Genomic DNA, 16921 nt, shown 5'->3' with positions numbered 1-16921 from the left:
TTGGGCTTGTTTCCTTATGTTGTTTAAACCAGTGATTCTCAAACATTTCCATGGCAAGGATCCCCAGATTAATATGTATTTGTCTGCGGACCCCCGTCTGAAAATATTTTCTGCCAGGGATTTGTGTGACCTCTTTTTTTCTGCAAGAGAAAATAATCTTTATTACTCATTTCTCTCGCAGAATGTGGCAACACTGGTTCGCGTTGCACTATGGGGGATTTAGGATGAGGAATGAAACAAACAAACATTTATGTTCGATAGAACCATGAGGTAAACATAAGTTATATTATATAACGGATAGAGCTTAAAAAAGTTGCGACTGTGTTCCTTATTTTTTTCATAATAACATCTTTATTCTGTCAAGCACGTCGTGGTTTCTTCCTTTGGTAAGTGCTAAGTTAGCTACTCCAGTTAGCATTAAGCTCATTAGTTTAACTGGAAACAGCAGATCTATCTACAAGCTCAGTCCCATTGCATTGTGACCATGTAGATCTGTAATTTGTATATAGGGTTAAAATGGTTAAACTGATTTTGATGTTATGTTAACAAGTGTTGCTTGGGATCCCTGGGCTCCCTAGCAGTGGTGGAAAGTAAGTAAGTAGTACCTGTACTCAAGTACTGTACAATTTTGAGGTACTTTTACTTTACTGGAGTACTTCTACTCCATTACTTATCTGAGAGACAAGTGTTGTACTTTTACTCCGCTACAATTATTTGAAATCTTTAGTTACTAGTTACTTTATAGATTTTTATTATTATTATTAGAAAACATACACAGTAATCACTCCAGCCCTATTTAAACGTTGGCTATTTGAAAATAGCCGATCTAAGTTCACCTCGTGACGAGTCTTGAGGCTTTGTGAGCTTGTAGATCTGCTATTTTCAAAAGATTTTTTTACGTTTGAAACCTGTGTGAAATGGTACATTCTGCATAATGAGTACTTTCTACTTTCGGCAATTTAGAATTCTGGACATTAACTTGTAACAGAGTATTTCTACATTGCAGTATTGATACTTGTACTTAAGTAAGAAATGTGAGTACTTTTTCCTCACTCTCCATTGTTCGCTCCGAGATGAGGTGCCTCTGCGTTGGGTTCAGGTGGAGGTCGGACCGGGAGAAACGCCCCGATTATTGCAATGGGAGAACATGGCACACTCCCAGGCTGACTAAATACGCGATAAAAAAAAATAAAAAAATTAACACTTTGTTTTTCTAAATACGCGATTTAAACGGTTGTGTCAACCCTTCGCCTAAATTTCACTTTCCGACAATATTGCTAATTTTGTTTGCGAAATCGTAATAAATTAGAAGTCGTATTTCTGACCTGAATATAAAAAAACATATACTGTAAATGTACCTGAATAAATTTACAGCCATTGAATTCAACGATAACCACAACACAAACCAGACTAGGCAATATCACGCTTATGATCAATAACCTTGCCATCATGACGATTTAATACAATTTCACACCCACTGTGTCACGTGTTACAGAACATATATGACGTTAGTACTTGTGTTTCATATCTCGTATCTGTATCTGTGCACACAGAGAAAAATGGATTCATGTGATGACTTCAAGATCTTCATTCCCAAAGAGGCAGAAGTAAAAACTGTCCCTCTCAAGACTTTACCAAAAGCTACTTTGAGGCAAATGGGACTTACCCAGCCTGTCGGCATCAGAGGCCTGTTGGCATTCAGAGACCGCACCAGCTCTCCAGAAGCAACATACATTTCTCCGATAGAGATACGGAAGAAAGATGGCCCAATGATCAGCCAAGATTATAAAGACAAACTACATATGGCCTCCAAAAGGCAGTTGAGAGCCCAGAAACCTTTTAACATGCATTTTGTGACCCACAACCTTACTGCCTTAAAGTTGCTTGAAGACTTATGCAACCACACTGATACCTCACCAGTACCCCCCTGTGGTTCCATACCTCTCATCAACCAAGATGCAGCTATTATCTACGGCGGGCAGATCTATCTGTCAGTGAAGAAGCGCAAGCCAATGGGAAGTCAAAGGCAGATCCCCCGTAACCCCAACACCGATGTACCTTCCCCAGCCATCGAGATAACTTCTGACTCTGACCATGACACCAACACAGATGTACCTGCCGCAGCCATCGAGATAACCTCAGCTTCTGACTATGACAGCCAGGAGGAGACGGTAAGATATGGGACCTTATCATCTGGTGTTATTTAGGATGCACAGTAGGGTTCATAAAGCAGACTCCACCCCCTCTTTTTTACCGGATTCTTCCTTCCTATCTTGTCCTAAAATCGAGAAGTGATCAGCTGCTGTTTTTGACTGATTAGGCACGGTAGAATCAGTCCATGTCTCCATGAAAACAGAATGTTGGATCATCTCAGATTGCATTTGAATGTAATCCTCGCTCTCAGTTTATCCATCTTATTTCCCAAAGATTGTAATGTACAGATTCACAATATATCCCATTATTCCTTCCTCTCTGGAGTCTCTCGACCAAGGTGGAGGTAGGTAACCTCACTGTCTCACTGTCAAAATGTAGTGTTCTCAAATCTCATCCCCTTCCACATGCATACTTTGACCCCTTTTTCACGTGTTGTGAGTTTGTAGATCTGCTATTTTTGCCGAGCAACACTGTCATCTGGTTATGCAACATTGCACCTGCAATTAAGCTTAGATTTCATTCACAAACACATAATCTTTAATGTCCACTTTGAACACTGATCGCCACAACAGACGGGCCGGGGCGACGGGCCTTCCTTGCTTGAAATGACGAGCTCAGCAGTTCAGAAACTGAACATACTAACCCCACCGCATGCTAACGCCTAATTTATCCTTCATATATTAATCCCATTTTCTCCCCGAAACCCCCTGTGCAGCAGCCTCAGTTCCGTGAAACCTCTCCTGAACTCCCCAAGGATGAGTTACGGAAGAAGGAAGTTAAGGAACAATTGCCCAAGAGGCGTTGTCAGGTGAAGTTGATCAGAATCCCTCGAGAGACCGTTAATAGATTATTGGCCAAAACACAAATGGACTCCGTCTCCCAGAAAGAGTGCTATGGCACACATGAAGTGAGTATGGCTTAGTTTAATTATCATGTAATGAAATCTCATCCTTAATTTAATTACCATACATTAAGATAACTCCCTCTTTCGGACATGTCCTGATAGGGATCCGTTTCCATCTATTCTTGTCCTCTGAAACTTCCTCGGTCATTCCAGCCACTTGCATGTCCTCTCTCAGTCTCATCGAGTCATCACATCCATAAAACGCCTCTTTGCCCGCCGTGTGTATCAGAGAGTTTTGGGGTTCAGCTTTTACCTAAACCAGCTTGTCTCACTATCATCCGATACCTTTCCTTTCATTCTAGCTGGTACCCTTCTGGCTTCTGTCACATTTTTCTCCACCCATTGCATCCTGGCTGCACTCTCTTTCACACTCCCCATTACTTTGGACAGTTGAACCAAGTGTTTAACCCTAACCAGTTAGGTGTGTGTGTGTGTGTGTGTGTGTGTGTGTATATATATATATATATATATATATATATATATATATATATATATATATATATATATATATATATATATATATATATATATATATATATATATATATATATATATATATATAAAAAGTATTTAAATTCATCCACCTTCACCACCTATCTCTACTCCTTTCACCCTCACCGGTCCACTGTGGACGCGAGCTACCACTGACACAGAGCGTGTTTACGAGGCGTTACATATCCAAACATTTCACCCCAGTGGCTGCTGTTTTCATTGTCAAGGTGTGATCTGATCCAGTGTGCGTAAAATGAACCTGTTAACATTAAATTATAAATTAATGTGCTCGGAGAGTCGCGGATACCGGATGTCTCACAACTATCGACAAATGTAATTGGTTAAGGTGTGTACCACATAGGGTCTAATGCCTGACAGTGATTCCTTTATTTGATTCCTGGGCCCGGCCAGTTAAGATTTGAATTGGCCAATGGCCTGCATATAATGGCATACGCAAGCTTTGATTGGAAAACTATATTTACAGTATTGGCTACTACTAGCACAAATGAGGAATGCTCTCATATCCTTTGAATGAACTCCTCATTCAGATGTTTTGTGTACTAAGCAGTAAGCAGTGTTTCCCCTGGTTGTGAATATTTATATCTCGTCCAAAAATGTATATTTATATCATACATGTGTGTCGCTCGGTCACAGTGGCCCTTTGGACCGCCTCCAGGCAAAACACCTCGGTATTTCTCACGGGCAATACCGAGGCGTCTAGCTTTGCTTGCAAGATCATTATTAAGATTGATCTTCCTAATGTTTATTTCACAGATGTCTCCTTGCACATTCCAATCAAATGATTGTTTGATGCAACGTGGTAAGCTTAATTTATACTCCATCGCGGGCGTGGCACAGCGTTCACAGTGTTGCTTGCTTGACAAGAAGAACAAATCTTCAAGGTACCAACACGTTGCAATGCAACGCAATGATAGCTTGTAGATCTGTTCATTTTGGGAGCCGATGTGGGCTATGGAATGATAAGTTGCAGGACTCTTTCCTTCTGAAAACTGATAATCCTGATCAGCGTTGGTTTGCTTCAGTGTCGACATTTACCCGGTTGCTTCTTATAGCTTGTTATAAGTTATAACAATAAGTGCAAAGTTAATTGACCTGAATATAGGGTTGGGGGATCCTTTTGTAGGATTTTAACGATTCCGGTTCCTTAACGATTCCATCTTAACGATCCGATCCCTCAGAGTTATGGTGATTCTTGAAATTAAACAGTTTGAGAACCACCGGTATTTGTAATTGTATTGCAGATGTGAAGTCCACGTACCAGATCTGACAGTGTGATAAAAAACGGTTCCAGAAACTGTTCCAAATGTGACGAAAAAGTCCTTCCGGATCCCAACCCTACCTGAATATGAAGCTGTACACAAATGCTGTTCCGCAAATGGACGACGCCCCAGAGCTTTTGAGAGAGCACTCCAATAGTCTTCTGTTGTAAATGGAGAATATTAATATAACATATTCAAACATTTATTGGCAAAACCAAATTGCAATTGATAACAAGAAAAATGCTGAAGCAACATTGATCACGGTGAGATCAAAGAGATATGGAGCCACCTGCTCTGCTCTGTTGTCCGCTCTCTCTCCCCTTTGTGTGTAGCTGGATGTGAAGCATCCGTAACGTATAGCTTTATTTCATAAATGCATCAGACTGGGCCATCTTCCGGTTAAAATAATACAAATTAAAATAAAACAATACAAATTTACATAAAGATTCAGGAGCGACACAAATGCATATAGGGGAAACACTGCTACGGATATTTGTGTCATGATGTACCCTTCAGTCTAGACAGCACTTTCTAAAAAAGTCTGCCCAGACTGCTCAGCCATGTGTTTACATGTGGGATTGCAGGCTGTGTAATCAAGGATTTATTTTCTTACAGGAATCACTAGAGAACCACAACAGAAAGAAGAGCCTCGCTCAGTGTGAAGACAATGGACTTGCAACTGACTCACAGTGCGGCAGTGACATGGAGCAGGTGGACACAGTGGTCAGCGAGAGCGATGGAGCGAATCCTGGGGAGGTACGACAAAGCAAGCACAAGAAATTCCGAGAGTTCCCGATCGCAAGTAGTGGCAGTGAAGGTGAGATGGAAGACGCATGCCAGCAATCAACAGAGAACATGAGTGAAAATAATGCATCCGACAGTGAAGGCTATGCAATGGACGGTAACAACAATGCAGTGGACAGTGAAAACGATGCAGGGGACTGTGAAGACATTGCCATGGACAGTGAAAATAACGTAGTGGACAGGGATGCACAAGTAGATGACGGTGAGACCAACGTGGCAGAGATTAGTGCAGAGCTTCCACTGGGACGTGTGTTCACAGCCACCACAGGACAGCATCAGAACTTTGACTATAATCAACTGGCCAAAGAGGAAGAAATTGGCAGAGTGAGAGACAAACTGAAAAAACTCTCTCAGTTCAATGCACTTTGGCAGTGACAGGGTCCATTTGAAACCACCTCAAGGACCCCTGAGGGTGCCTGGACCTTGGACCCCACTTTGAGTACCACTGTATAGCAGTATTTTGTTCGTTTGAATCTTTTCAAGTTTGATTTAAATTTGTGTTTACATAACGCAGTGTTGAGAGACATGACGTGAAGGCAGACAGGTGTGAAGTGATCACACACGGTACTCATTCAGCACAAGACCAGGCTTTTTTTTAACTAAAATGTCACTGTAATATTATTAACCCTCTATACTTAAAAAGTACTACTTAGTTAACCATGGTCAGCTCGGTCCTTTTTTATTCTGCATGGAGTTGGCTGCCTGTTTGAATATGCTCCTGTCACTTACACTCTGGTTTGCAAAGGACTTATGTTTCTCAAATGTTTTCAATAAAACAAAAAGCTTTTCAGTTTCATGCATTATGTACTGTATGCATCCATCCACCCTACTGCGCTTGACCATACAATAATAATGTCTCCAGCCCTGATAGTGTAGCATCGATAGTATACAGTAGGTTATCTTTTAAGCATTCTATAAAGCCTTATCGTGTCAAGTGTAGCCTAAACTATGAGAAGCACAGTAGTCACAGAGCAGAACAAGTTCATCGTAATGACAGCATGTTACATCTCTCGATATGAGCAGCACCAAAACTAGATTGCCTTGTCTCATTAATAAAGACAAAATGAGCGTGGCAGTACATTTACTCAAGTACTGTACTTGAGTACAATTTTGAGGGTACTTTAACTTTACTTGAGTATTTTATACTCTGTACTTCTACTTCACTATCTTGGAGGCAAGTATTATACTTTCTTTACTCCAATTGGCAATTATGTCCAATTATTTGACAGCTTTAGTAAGTTACTTTGAAGATTTAGATTATTAAAACAAAACATGCATTATCCCCTTAAGCGCTATTTTATACTAGATCTACAAGCTCACAACGTTGTGAGCTTCTAGAAAAAAAGGATGAATTTCTTTTGAAAATATGAGTCATTTTACTTTGGTACTATTGGTATATTTTGATGCCAATACTTTTGTACTTTTACTTAAGCAAAATTGTGAATAATAGGATACTAGTACTGTATGGCAATACATTTACCTCTTAACAGAATATTTCTACATTGTGGTATTGCCACTTGGACATGAGTAAAAAAAATAAAAAATAAGTCTTGAGTACTTCTTCCACCACTGGTGGGAGCTACTCAAGATCCTCCCCCTCTCGGTCGTGTTTCTGGCTGGGTATAAGAGCAGGTCCAAGGCCTCAGACAGTCGAGTACAACTGTGGAGAGACGGAACAACACTACATCATGAACTCCTCACACCCCTCCCGACGCTGTCGCTCTGTGAGAGGGCTGACACTTAAGGTAAGAACGAACCGTTGGCCAAACAGGACTACATCTTTTGAAGTTTAAGCCCTGGAGGATTTAGACAAGGTGGCAGGTGCACACTGGTCTGCCGGCCCGCTCATCTCAGTTTGGTCTGTGACAGCGCTGCAGTTCCTATGAGAATTACATGGGGATATTATTTCTGCTGTTGGACTGTTATTTCAGGGACGAGGAATAGGGGATGCACCTCTGTGGATGCAGTAACGCATGTTTTGGATTAGAAGAAATGAGGGAACGGCATTTGAACATTTCAAGAGCTGTAAAAGGAAACCTCAAAGGGATTTATTACCATTGATTTGTGTACTTTCTTACTTATGCCCTTTTCATGGAACTATAGGCCGTTGACTATAATCCGCCAGGGTCCGTTATCCTGGGCTTTCTTTTCCATCTTATTTCCATGGCCCACGTTGCTTGATGTCAGTCTCAATGTTCCTGCGCCAAGTGTTCTTGGGCCTTCCTCTCTTGATTTGTATAGGTGGAAGATTATTGAAATGCATTGAGGATAGTGATTGAGAGCATGTGAGGTGGGCATTCAAATTGTTGGCTAACACATTTTCATAATTGGAGGAATTGCATCAAGATCATTTGTAAACATGCATAGAAGTTGAGATCTGCATCAAATAAATAGCAGTTAAATTAAAATTAAGCATTAAACAGCAGATAATGAATGAATGGTGTCATTCATAGGCCAGACAGAAAGCTATCCTTATCAGCTTGACTGGCAAAAATGAATCCCCCCATTGTGTGATGCACTGACAGCATAGATTGACAATGTAGATGGGGAACAGGCAGAAGACAACAAATCTATATATTGGAGTATCTGACTTCAGCTACATGGCTAGAGATGAACCCAACATTTATTTTGTAATTGTACTGAGCAATGCCAAGATTGCTTGGCATTCTATATTCCTCCTGCCACTGGCTTGATGAGTTTTGGACTAACAGATTGTGCCGGACCAAGATGGAATGTTTTATTATAGATGACTTTCATCTGTACATATTTATGGTTTACGTTACCATTGCACTGAATTATAAGTGAGTTATTTTGATCAGATCATTCTGCTTTTATAAGGAATTATGTGATATAATATCCCCGCTCTTGGCCAAGTTTTGTAAAGTACACTTTCAATGTCAGTGTAAATATTTGGTGTTCTGTGAATAGCTGTTACTTGGCATTACATTTCTATTGTGTGTACCGGTACTCACAGTTTGTCCTTTCTCTTCAGGTGTTGAATTTCTGGAGTGTCTGTGTGCTGTACTCCACAATGAGCCTGACATCTGTGTCCGTCCCTGCAGAAGCATCCCGGCTGCGCTGTGGCACAGATCTACTTGCTGACCTAATATTTGTGTGTGGCGACCGCGGAATCTATTTAGGTAAATATACCCCCCATGTGTTTTGCTTTACATGGCCACTAATTAAAATGCTAAACACGGTTCTTCGTTGAATTATTGTTATTTATAGTTTTATTGTTTGTTTTATACAGCTCGATATGTAGGGACCATAAAATAATATAACAAAATAGAGTTAGTTACATTCCCTAAACCCTGGAACAAATTAGGAGAGCAATAAACATATACTGCTTTGGTGTCTGTGTAAGAGACTGATCTGCATGCTGTTGCTTGCTACAAGGGTTCTATTTGTAAAAAGAAAAACATAGATTTTCTTAACCACTTAAACCCTATATACTTTGTCACAGGACAAATGTGCCAGCAAATCTAACAATGCTTATTAACATGGAAAACATAATGATACCATATCAGAAGACAAAACATCTTCACTGGCCATTCTCATGAATTCAAACTGTCTGGCATCATTATACTATATTATATTCCATTCAGGGTGCACTTTAAAATCTCGAAAGGCCCACCCATATGACCACTCAACACGGCAGCCGAATGGCTAGTGTGTTAAGTGGCAGTGTGCATTTTCAGTATGTATATGTATACATATATATATATATAGTTTTAAACGTTACTCTTTTGAAATTAACGTTACATTATCATTAAATAATCAATTCATGTTTTGCCAATTATTTGGGGGCGCAATTGCAATATCCTCACGGCCCACCAGTGGTCCCCAGCCCACAGGTTGGGAATCGCTGACATAGATCGTACACAAATTACCCACCATCCTATTCACCTAATCACCTTCCCCTTAACCTCACTCCGTGTCCATGAGCAAGGCCACTGTGACCATCTGGTATCTGTGTGTTTTCCTCGGTGGAGATGGCAGCGTGCTTGCTTATGTACACAGCAGCTGTATTTTATCGCTGTGCCCCGATGTAGCTTTATTGATGATGACCTTTGTTGTTGGTTATTTTACATGGCCCTAGTAGGTTAGCGTAATTGTAGTAGGCTAGCATCATTTTGGTTTGAAGTTGAATCCCAGTAAAATGTGTTGATCAAAAGAGAGGATTTTCCGAATCTGAAATTGTTGAATTTCATATCGTTGCTGCCGGGCAGAAATATAGTTACTATAATATTTCAACTTTCAACAGTTTTTCCGCTTATATTAATGCACTACTTCGTCATACTGCAGTGTCATACAAAAGCAGCCGATCTACAAGCTCACAGCGTGTTTTGATGGGACACGTTGTGAGTTTGTAGATCTGCTTTTTTTGCTTAAAACTTTTTTGGGTGAAAGTGGTTACGCGTGTCCATGGGATTTATAAATATTGAATCAATGAAAAGTATTAACAAGAGCTTGTGACTAAATAATAACTACATTTGATCCATTGGAGGAAAAAAATCCATTTCCTGAAAAGCAACAGTTTTGAAAACAAAGGTTTCCACACGACACGACAGCAACGTTATTTTTCTTCTCCTCCTGCAGGAAAACATAATTGGTCTGGATATGGACCTCGGCCCAGAGGCAAGGGCATTGTGGACCACTGCTGTAAACCGGGAGGCTGTGATCTCCAGCATCTGGAGATGTACTGTGCGCCGGCTAACCCCAAAGACAGACGACATACGACAGCAGACCCCAGAACTCTGCCACCTACCACCACACCACAACTAGCCGTGGTGAGAGAAGCTTTCTGATTCAATTCAGCTCAGTTCAGTTCAGCTCATTTCAATCTGGTCTGCATCATTTTGATGCGGTTTGATTCTTTGAATTGATCTTTATTTTTTTCTCAGTTAGATCCAATTCAGTTCAGTTTTGTTCAGCTCAACTTCACTGGCAGTCAATCATTGTCCACAGTGAATCAAAAGAACATTTGACTTGGGGCCAAACATTTGACTTGGGGTCAAACATTTTAGTTCTGTACAAACGCAAAGGTAATCTACCGTAAAGCAGTGCAGATAATACAGAGAATGCAACAAAACAACATAGTATAATGATAGGTAGATAACTGGCAGGAATTGAAGTGATCAGGAAAATGGAATTCAAGCATTGCAATAGAGCAGCTGTAAAATGGACAAAATGAGGTGTGGTGTGATGCATTGTTGGCACATTGCTATCTTAGGTACTGTAGATAAGTTGCAGGAATTGAAGTAATCAGGAAAATGGAATTCAAGCATTGATAGAGCAGCAGTAAAAGAGAGAAGTTACAGGAGCACTACTGGTATCCCTCAAACCACTCTTGCTCACGGAAGGGAATAATAAAGGGAGAGATGAAAAATGATGACCAAAGAGCATAAAAAAATCCAGGTCCAGGCACTCGGGGTGTGTTTGATAAGTAAAAGACTGCAGCAGTAAAATTGACTGGTGCTTAATAATTCAAGCATTATAGTATAAAATTAAAGGTATTGATGTTTAAATCTAATCTAAAGATACCAATGATAATATTGGTATCAGTGGGATATTGCAACCCCTAATCAAAGACATTGAATAGTCTCTTAACGTTTTTTTATTTCATTTTTCTGTTTGTAGACGCAGCAACAATTTGAGGCTGTATTTCAGAAGAGACTGTTACAGCACCTGGGAACACCCGATAGTCCCGAGAGGCAGATCTACAGAAAGAAAACACAGAATCCACTGAGAAGAGCGAAGTTGAACAGAGGTTCGCGCAAAAGGATACATGCACAAGAGCCGAGCCACAGTCCTCTTTTCACCTCGCAGAGTCCTCTGCCGGGAACACCACAACCATCATGAACTTTGTCCTTAGGAGTGGGGGGAGCGAGTTGAATGTTACTTAATTGGATCCTTCGTGTTTGGAAGACTCCGACTGACTGATGATTGTCATAAATTGCACTTTAACAAGGTTCCCTGCCAAGGTGAATCCTCGAATCAAGATTTATCATCTCTTCACACGATTTAAGGGAGATAGTCTGTGACAGTAAAGCTGTAGCGCGTGTAATCATACACAGATGAATTGCCTGTTTCTCTCCTGTTTTATGTAGCATCATGTATTGGGCAAAGACATTCTAGTTGCAGTGCAAGAAACTTGCCAAATCATAATTTTATCAGTTTCTGAATGTTTCTAGAAGTTTGCAATCCAATGATATCTATGAAGTGTTTTTGTACTATACACAGCTTGTGATTATTCTATACTATGTTTTTGTTTATACTTAAAGGAGCACTTCACCCATTTCTAACCTTATCTTCATATAATTGGTCCTCACTAATGCTCATTGTAAGATGACACAGTTTCCGTCTACTCACTCATTGGTGGGCTATAGACAGTTCAGAAACCTGCCTACCAATGACATCATCGATGGGTATACCAACCTGATTTTACAGCCTTTCTCACCCTGGACCGGTGGTAAAGGAAAAAACTGAAAGAAACCTTGAAATAACCAACCCTGCCTCCCTATGATGTCACTGGTAGGCAGGTTTCTGAACCGTCCACACTTCAAAGCCCTCCTCTGAGGCATAGAGTGAGTAGACAAACGGTCCCATCTTATGACCTTTAGTGAGGACAAATTATATGAAGGTAGGTTGAAAATGGCTTGAAGTGCTCCTTTAAGCATGCTATTGTTTAGCTTTTGTGTGTACAGTATGAGTCGTGAAGGTTTGTGTACAAAACAAGTTTATTGATTATTTATTGTTATATCTTTTGACAGCATTAGATCAATTGAATGAAGAGATGTGAAACAAAAAGAAAGCTATTTATTTGACCCCCTTTTGTGTCTGTTATAAACATGCTGTTTTTGTGAACTGGCTTTTCATAGTGTGCCTATAGTGCCAAGACAAATGTTTTATCTGTTTCATGCTTCATCTCAGAATAATATATACTTTTTCACAACTGAACCTCTTGTTTTGTCTTTAATTCTCACCTTACTTTGAACTTGAATTTCTCTCTTTCCAAGTGACACCAACAAAGACCTTTGAAGGTCACTCACTGTGTTACGCAGTGGTTTTCAGACTTTCTGTGCCCAAGGCACACCAAAGGGCAAGTCAATATCTCAAGGCACACCTGCATTCATATATATCCCTGCAAAATTGCCTCATGTTATCACACTTATCTTTCTGTCAAAGCTAATGCCAAATAAAGGTATTTCACTTCAAAACACTTCTGGGGTAATTTTCCACTCTGACTTTTGTCCGCGTCCCAGACAGTTCTTGGTCCAATATTTTACATTGATTTGATCAGACACGCCCTCCTTGCTCCTCCTATATGTTATGAGACACATCATGCCTCTCATGCACCCGAACGGCACCACACTACATGTCATCATAACACACTCATACTAAAGGGCCGCAATGGAAACAAGCTGTAAGATTTTTTTTATCCTGTTGATTATGGTGGGTCAGATGTTCGTTACAGATGTATGTATGTGACAGACATATGATTTTATTTCATGATCAATAAAGACATCAATCAATCAATCAAAAGTCTAACCATGTTATACTCATTGAAAACACACATCTGACAGCCCTGGGAAGACAACCCAGCCTTGCGTAGATCTGTGCTCCGTGGTGCGCACCTGCTCCAGCTCCAACCACTGCAGATGTGCTAAAGATATCCTATTATAAAGGCACAAAATCTTGTTCCGTGTGACTATAATTCACATATAGAGAGGTCAACCGACTTCAAACTCGCCGCAAGCGTCGCAGACGTCGAGTTGGTTGGATAGGTGGTTGTCCAGAACCACCGATCCAACCGACATGCCCATATATAGGCATATATGGAGATCCGGTTGTCCAGAACCGCAGATCCGACTGCTACAGTATGCCCATATATGGTTATGGCCATATATGGGACTGACCGACTTCAAACTCGGCACGTGCATTGGCGAGGACTCGACAGCGTCAAGTTGTTCGGATTGGTGGTTGTCCGAGAGCAAAGATCCGACTGATATTCCCATAGGCATATATGGAGATGCAGTTGTCCAGAACCGCCGATTTGACCGACATGATCATATATGGGAATGCCTGTATACATGGGCATAAAAGGGACACAGACAGACAGACTGACAGATTTAGAGATCTAACCCCCCCCCCTCCCATACACACACACAGACAGAGGCGTCCCTGCAATGGGTGAATGTCAACATAAACAGTGGAACAAAACCAAAATACAGTCAGAGACGAGTGATGTGTCTTCCTGCAGGGAAACACACCAGCACATAGTATAGTGGCTGATAGAGGGAAATGATGGCTTAAATTGTTTTATATATCTATAAATAAAATAGGCTAAAAGTTACACAGTCTACCTTTAATTTATCAGTTTGTAACTGAGAGTGTGGGAATATATTTATACACTCTTTTTTTTTATTTTTTTATATATATATATATATATTTATACACTCAGAGTCATGCGTGCATGCAGTCTTAATTTGTATGTGGTGCTGTATACTGTTGTTGCTATTCAGTCAAAATGTTATTCACGTACCAAGGGTTTACCCTCCATTGTAATCAGTGACGTTGACCTACATCTTGTACATCTTGACAACTGCCCTGGGGAACATTTTCACACACAAGGCCACTATTGCACAAACTTGCAGTCTGCAGTTGAAGGCCAAGGATGGAGTCAAATGAACCGACTTGTCATAAATATCTGTGAGAGGACAGCTCACTCTTACAAAAGGCACTGCAAAAACCTTCTCCATGCATTTAAAAAAACACTTAAGCCCTATATACATTAAATGTACCCTATATATCATCGATCTACAAGTTCACAACGTGTCACAATGTGTCACATCACAACATGTTGCAAGATCTGCTATTTTGGGGGGAGTTTGCCCCAAATAGGGACGCCAGGGTTAATGTGGTTAAGGCCTTCCAAGAGCTGTACTTGGTGCAGACCGTGGATTTGGGGGCAGGATATTGACAGGATTTTATGAGATGTTGCATGGGAGCCTGAGGGCAATACTGGAATAGTTGGCCATTCTGGCTGTACCTTAAAAGGCTCGATGTGATTAATGGCATCAAGGGTTCCAAAAACACCTAATTCATCGCAAAACCTCTCAACTAACCTTGAAATTTGTAACCGATTGTGCTCCTTAACTCTTAAACTTTCCACCAATAACGCAGCTATCCCTAATCTGGCAAGTTACTTTCAGGCTTAGGCTAGTGTTGCATTGTGGGTATATTTATGTGAAACATATTATCCAGATTCACCCAGTACTCTCAGACAAAGCAGCAGGTGTGATCCGGTCCAGGCCCGATACTGACACACCTCTTTGAAAATGTTCTTTACTTTCAGGCCAGAGAGATGGAGTTGTAATTTTGATTGTAGGAACACAGCAACAGCTGCCGAGGGAGAATAGATAAGGAGCTAAGGGGAGGCCCTGTATCCTTGTGGTCATTCACGTCACGACTGAAGATAGTACAGTTCACTCCCTGGGCATTACTAGGCGCTGATAATGTTCTGATAATGCCCTCTATTGTATTTGAACCCCAATGGCTGGGACTGTTTTGATGAGCTCAGCATATCTGTTATTTTGGGAACACAGTAGATACACAGATTACTGACCAAATAAAGGAGATCCCTCGACAAATAAAGGCAGGTATGGTGTGGCTCTGTTTGGAGGTCATGTCCTAATTGATTGACCGACATCTTTGACACAATGCATATGCATAAACAAGGATTAAACACGATAAAGATCTAGGTCTTGTTTCCATTGTATTCCTTTGAGTGTAAGTGTGTGTGTAAAGTGAATGTCAACTCAACTAAATTATGGTCATGGACTCATGGTCAACCTTCAGGATGCATTGTTGATGGGATTTTGTTTTATTTATTTTTTTGCAGTAGAATGAACCAGTTTCATTTGTGACATATAGCTCTAAGATGATCTGACATTTTAAGAAGGAAAAAAAAAGTTTAATTGCTCAATTCAGGTTCATCAACCTCATGTAAACAGTGCTCTACTGTAATAGTGAAAGCATGGCCCCCTCCTACAGTAGCCTCTCTCTCTCTCTCTCTCTCTCTCTCTCTCTCTCTCTCTCTCTCTCTCTCTCTCTCTCCCTCCCTCAAGGTTACTGTAGTTGGAAGATCTGTCTCTTTCCTGCACTGTCATAGGTTCCTAATGCTGCTCCTCATGAAACCACTGGCAGAACCACAGCAGAGCAGAGTTAGATTTAAGCCCTATGACCTACATGAAGATTACATAACACAGATTGGTCTGGCAAATGTGTGAACATTAACCACTTTAACCCTGGGATCCCTATTTTGGGCATGTCATAGTGGTTCTCAACCTGTGGGTCAGGACCCCCAGGGGGGTCCCTACATGATTTTGGGGGAGTCCCCAGATGATGAGTCAAACTAAATGTAATACCTCAATACTGTAAACAACTAAGTGCTTGTCAGGGTGGGGGGTCCCCAGTTCAAATATGATTATTTGGGGGGGGGGCACGGCCAAATGTTGAGAACCACTGTCATAGGCTACTGAGGATGACATTTTTGAGTATCTGCAAGCCCACAACAATGTGTCGCATAACTTGAGAAGAGGTGCTGGCCAAAACGAAATATACATAACAAATACCTAAAAACATGCATGTTATTTAAAAAAAGTTAAGATGTTTCAGTCCCACGCGTGTGAACATTACATGCGTCATGGGCCTTGTTTCACACCGTGTTCCTTGCTGGAGGACAGCTATCTGCCATGTCCCTGTCTGTCGTGTCTGTGTGTGGTTGTTACATGAAGAGTTCTCATCAACACACAGGCGGAGAGCTTGACCTTCGCCTGTGGGAATAATTGGGAAGAATTGACCTTCAGACACCTGTTTAGACCGATTGTTTTACAAAAAAAGCTTGTGTTGCAGACAGTGCCCTTTTGGTTCAGTGTCAGTGTGCTGCTAATCACATAGCCACAATGACCCTTGCTGGACTATTGGTTTACCTGTGCAGAGAGAAAAATGAAGTCATTGGTTTGGTGCCTATCCAAACACATTCGCCCCCAAAAATGTCATAAGTAACATTTGTTTGAAGAATTTAGTTTCAGACTTCATTTTCTGCTTTATGTTGAATGGAAGTAAATCATAAAATTGTTAGGGATATATGTCAGGGGGAAAAAGCTGTTTGGCCTTTCTGAGATAGTTTTGCACATAATTTTGCATATTTTCCAACAGTCAAATTTATTTAATCTGACACATCCAATAAAACTGCAGGCTCTGAGCAACCCAAAGACACACA

At 40.8% G+C, this 16921-nt stretch overlaps 2 protein-coding genes across 5 annotated transcripts; both read left to right on the top strand.

Annotated features, from left to right (window-relative positions):
* Window positions 1-202: 202 nt before the first annotated feature.
* Window positions 203-6421, top strand: LOC311052953 (uncharacterized protein). Of its 4 annotated transcripts, none has more exons than XM_084068273.1 (4): window positions 203-270; window positions 1554-2171; window positions 2870-3061; window positions 5446-6421. In XM_084068273.1, exons 2-4 carry the CDS (start codon window positions 1560-1562, stop codon window positions 6007-6009), a joined length of 1368 nt encoding a protein of 455 aa, XP_083924399.1. In that variant the 5' UTR covers window positions 203-270; window positions 1554-1559; the 3' UTR covers window positions 6010-6421. The 4 variants fall into 4 exon arrangements, with proteins under 4 accessions (XP_083924399.1, XP_083924400.1, XP_083924398.1 ...); XM_084068274.1 differs by having other exon boundaries at window positions 215-386; window positions 2873-3061; XM_084068272.1 differs by having other exon boundaries at window positions 215-386.
* Window positions 6422-7322: 901 nt separating this feature from the next.
* Window positions 7323-11841, top strand: igf3 (insulin-like growth factor 3; the record flags this gene model as incomplete). The annotated part of the gene is made up of 4 exons (XM_084070038.1): window positions 7323-7379; window positions 8627-8774; window positions 10234-10424; window positions 11275-11841. 4 exons carry the CDS (start codon window positions 7323-7325, stop codon window positions 11494-11496), a joined length of 618 nt encoding a protein of 205 aa, XP_083926164.1. The 3' UTR covers window positions 11497-11841.
* Window positions 11842-16921: the final 5080 nt, after the last annotated feature.

Source organism: Gymnoscopelus microlampas (genome assembly GCF_963454915.1).
Source record: "Gymnoscopelus microlampas genome assembly, chromosome: 10".
NCBI lineage: Eukaryota > Metazoa > Chordata > Actinopteri > Myctophiformes > Myctophidae > Gymnoscopelus > Gymnoscopelus microlampas.
Note: the sequence above shows the minus strand (reverse complement) of the source record. Positions and strands in the feature narration are given on the sequence as shown.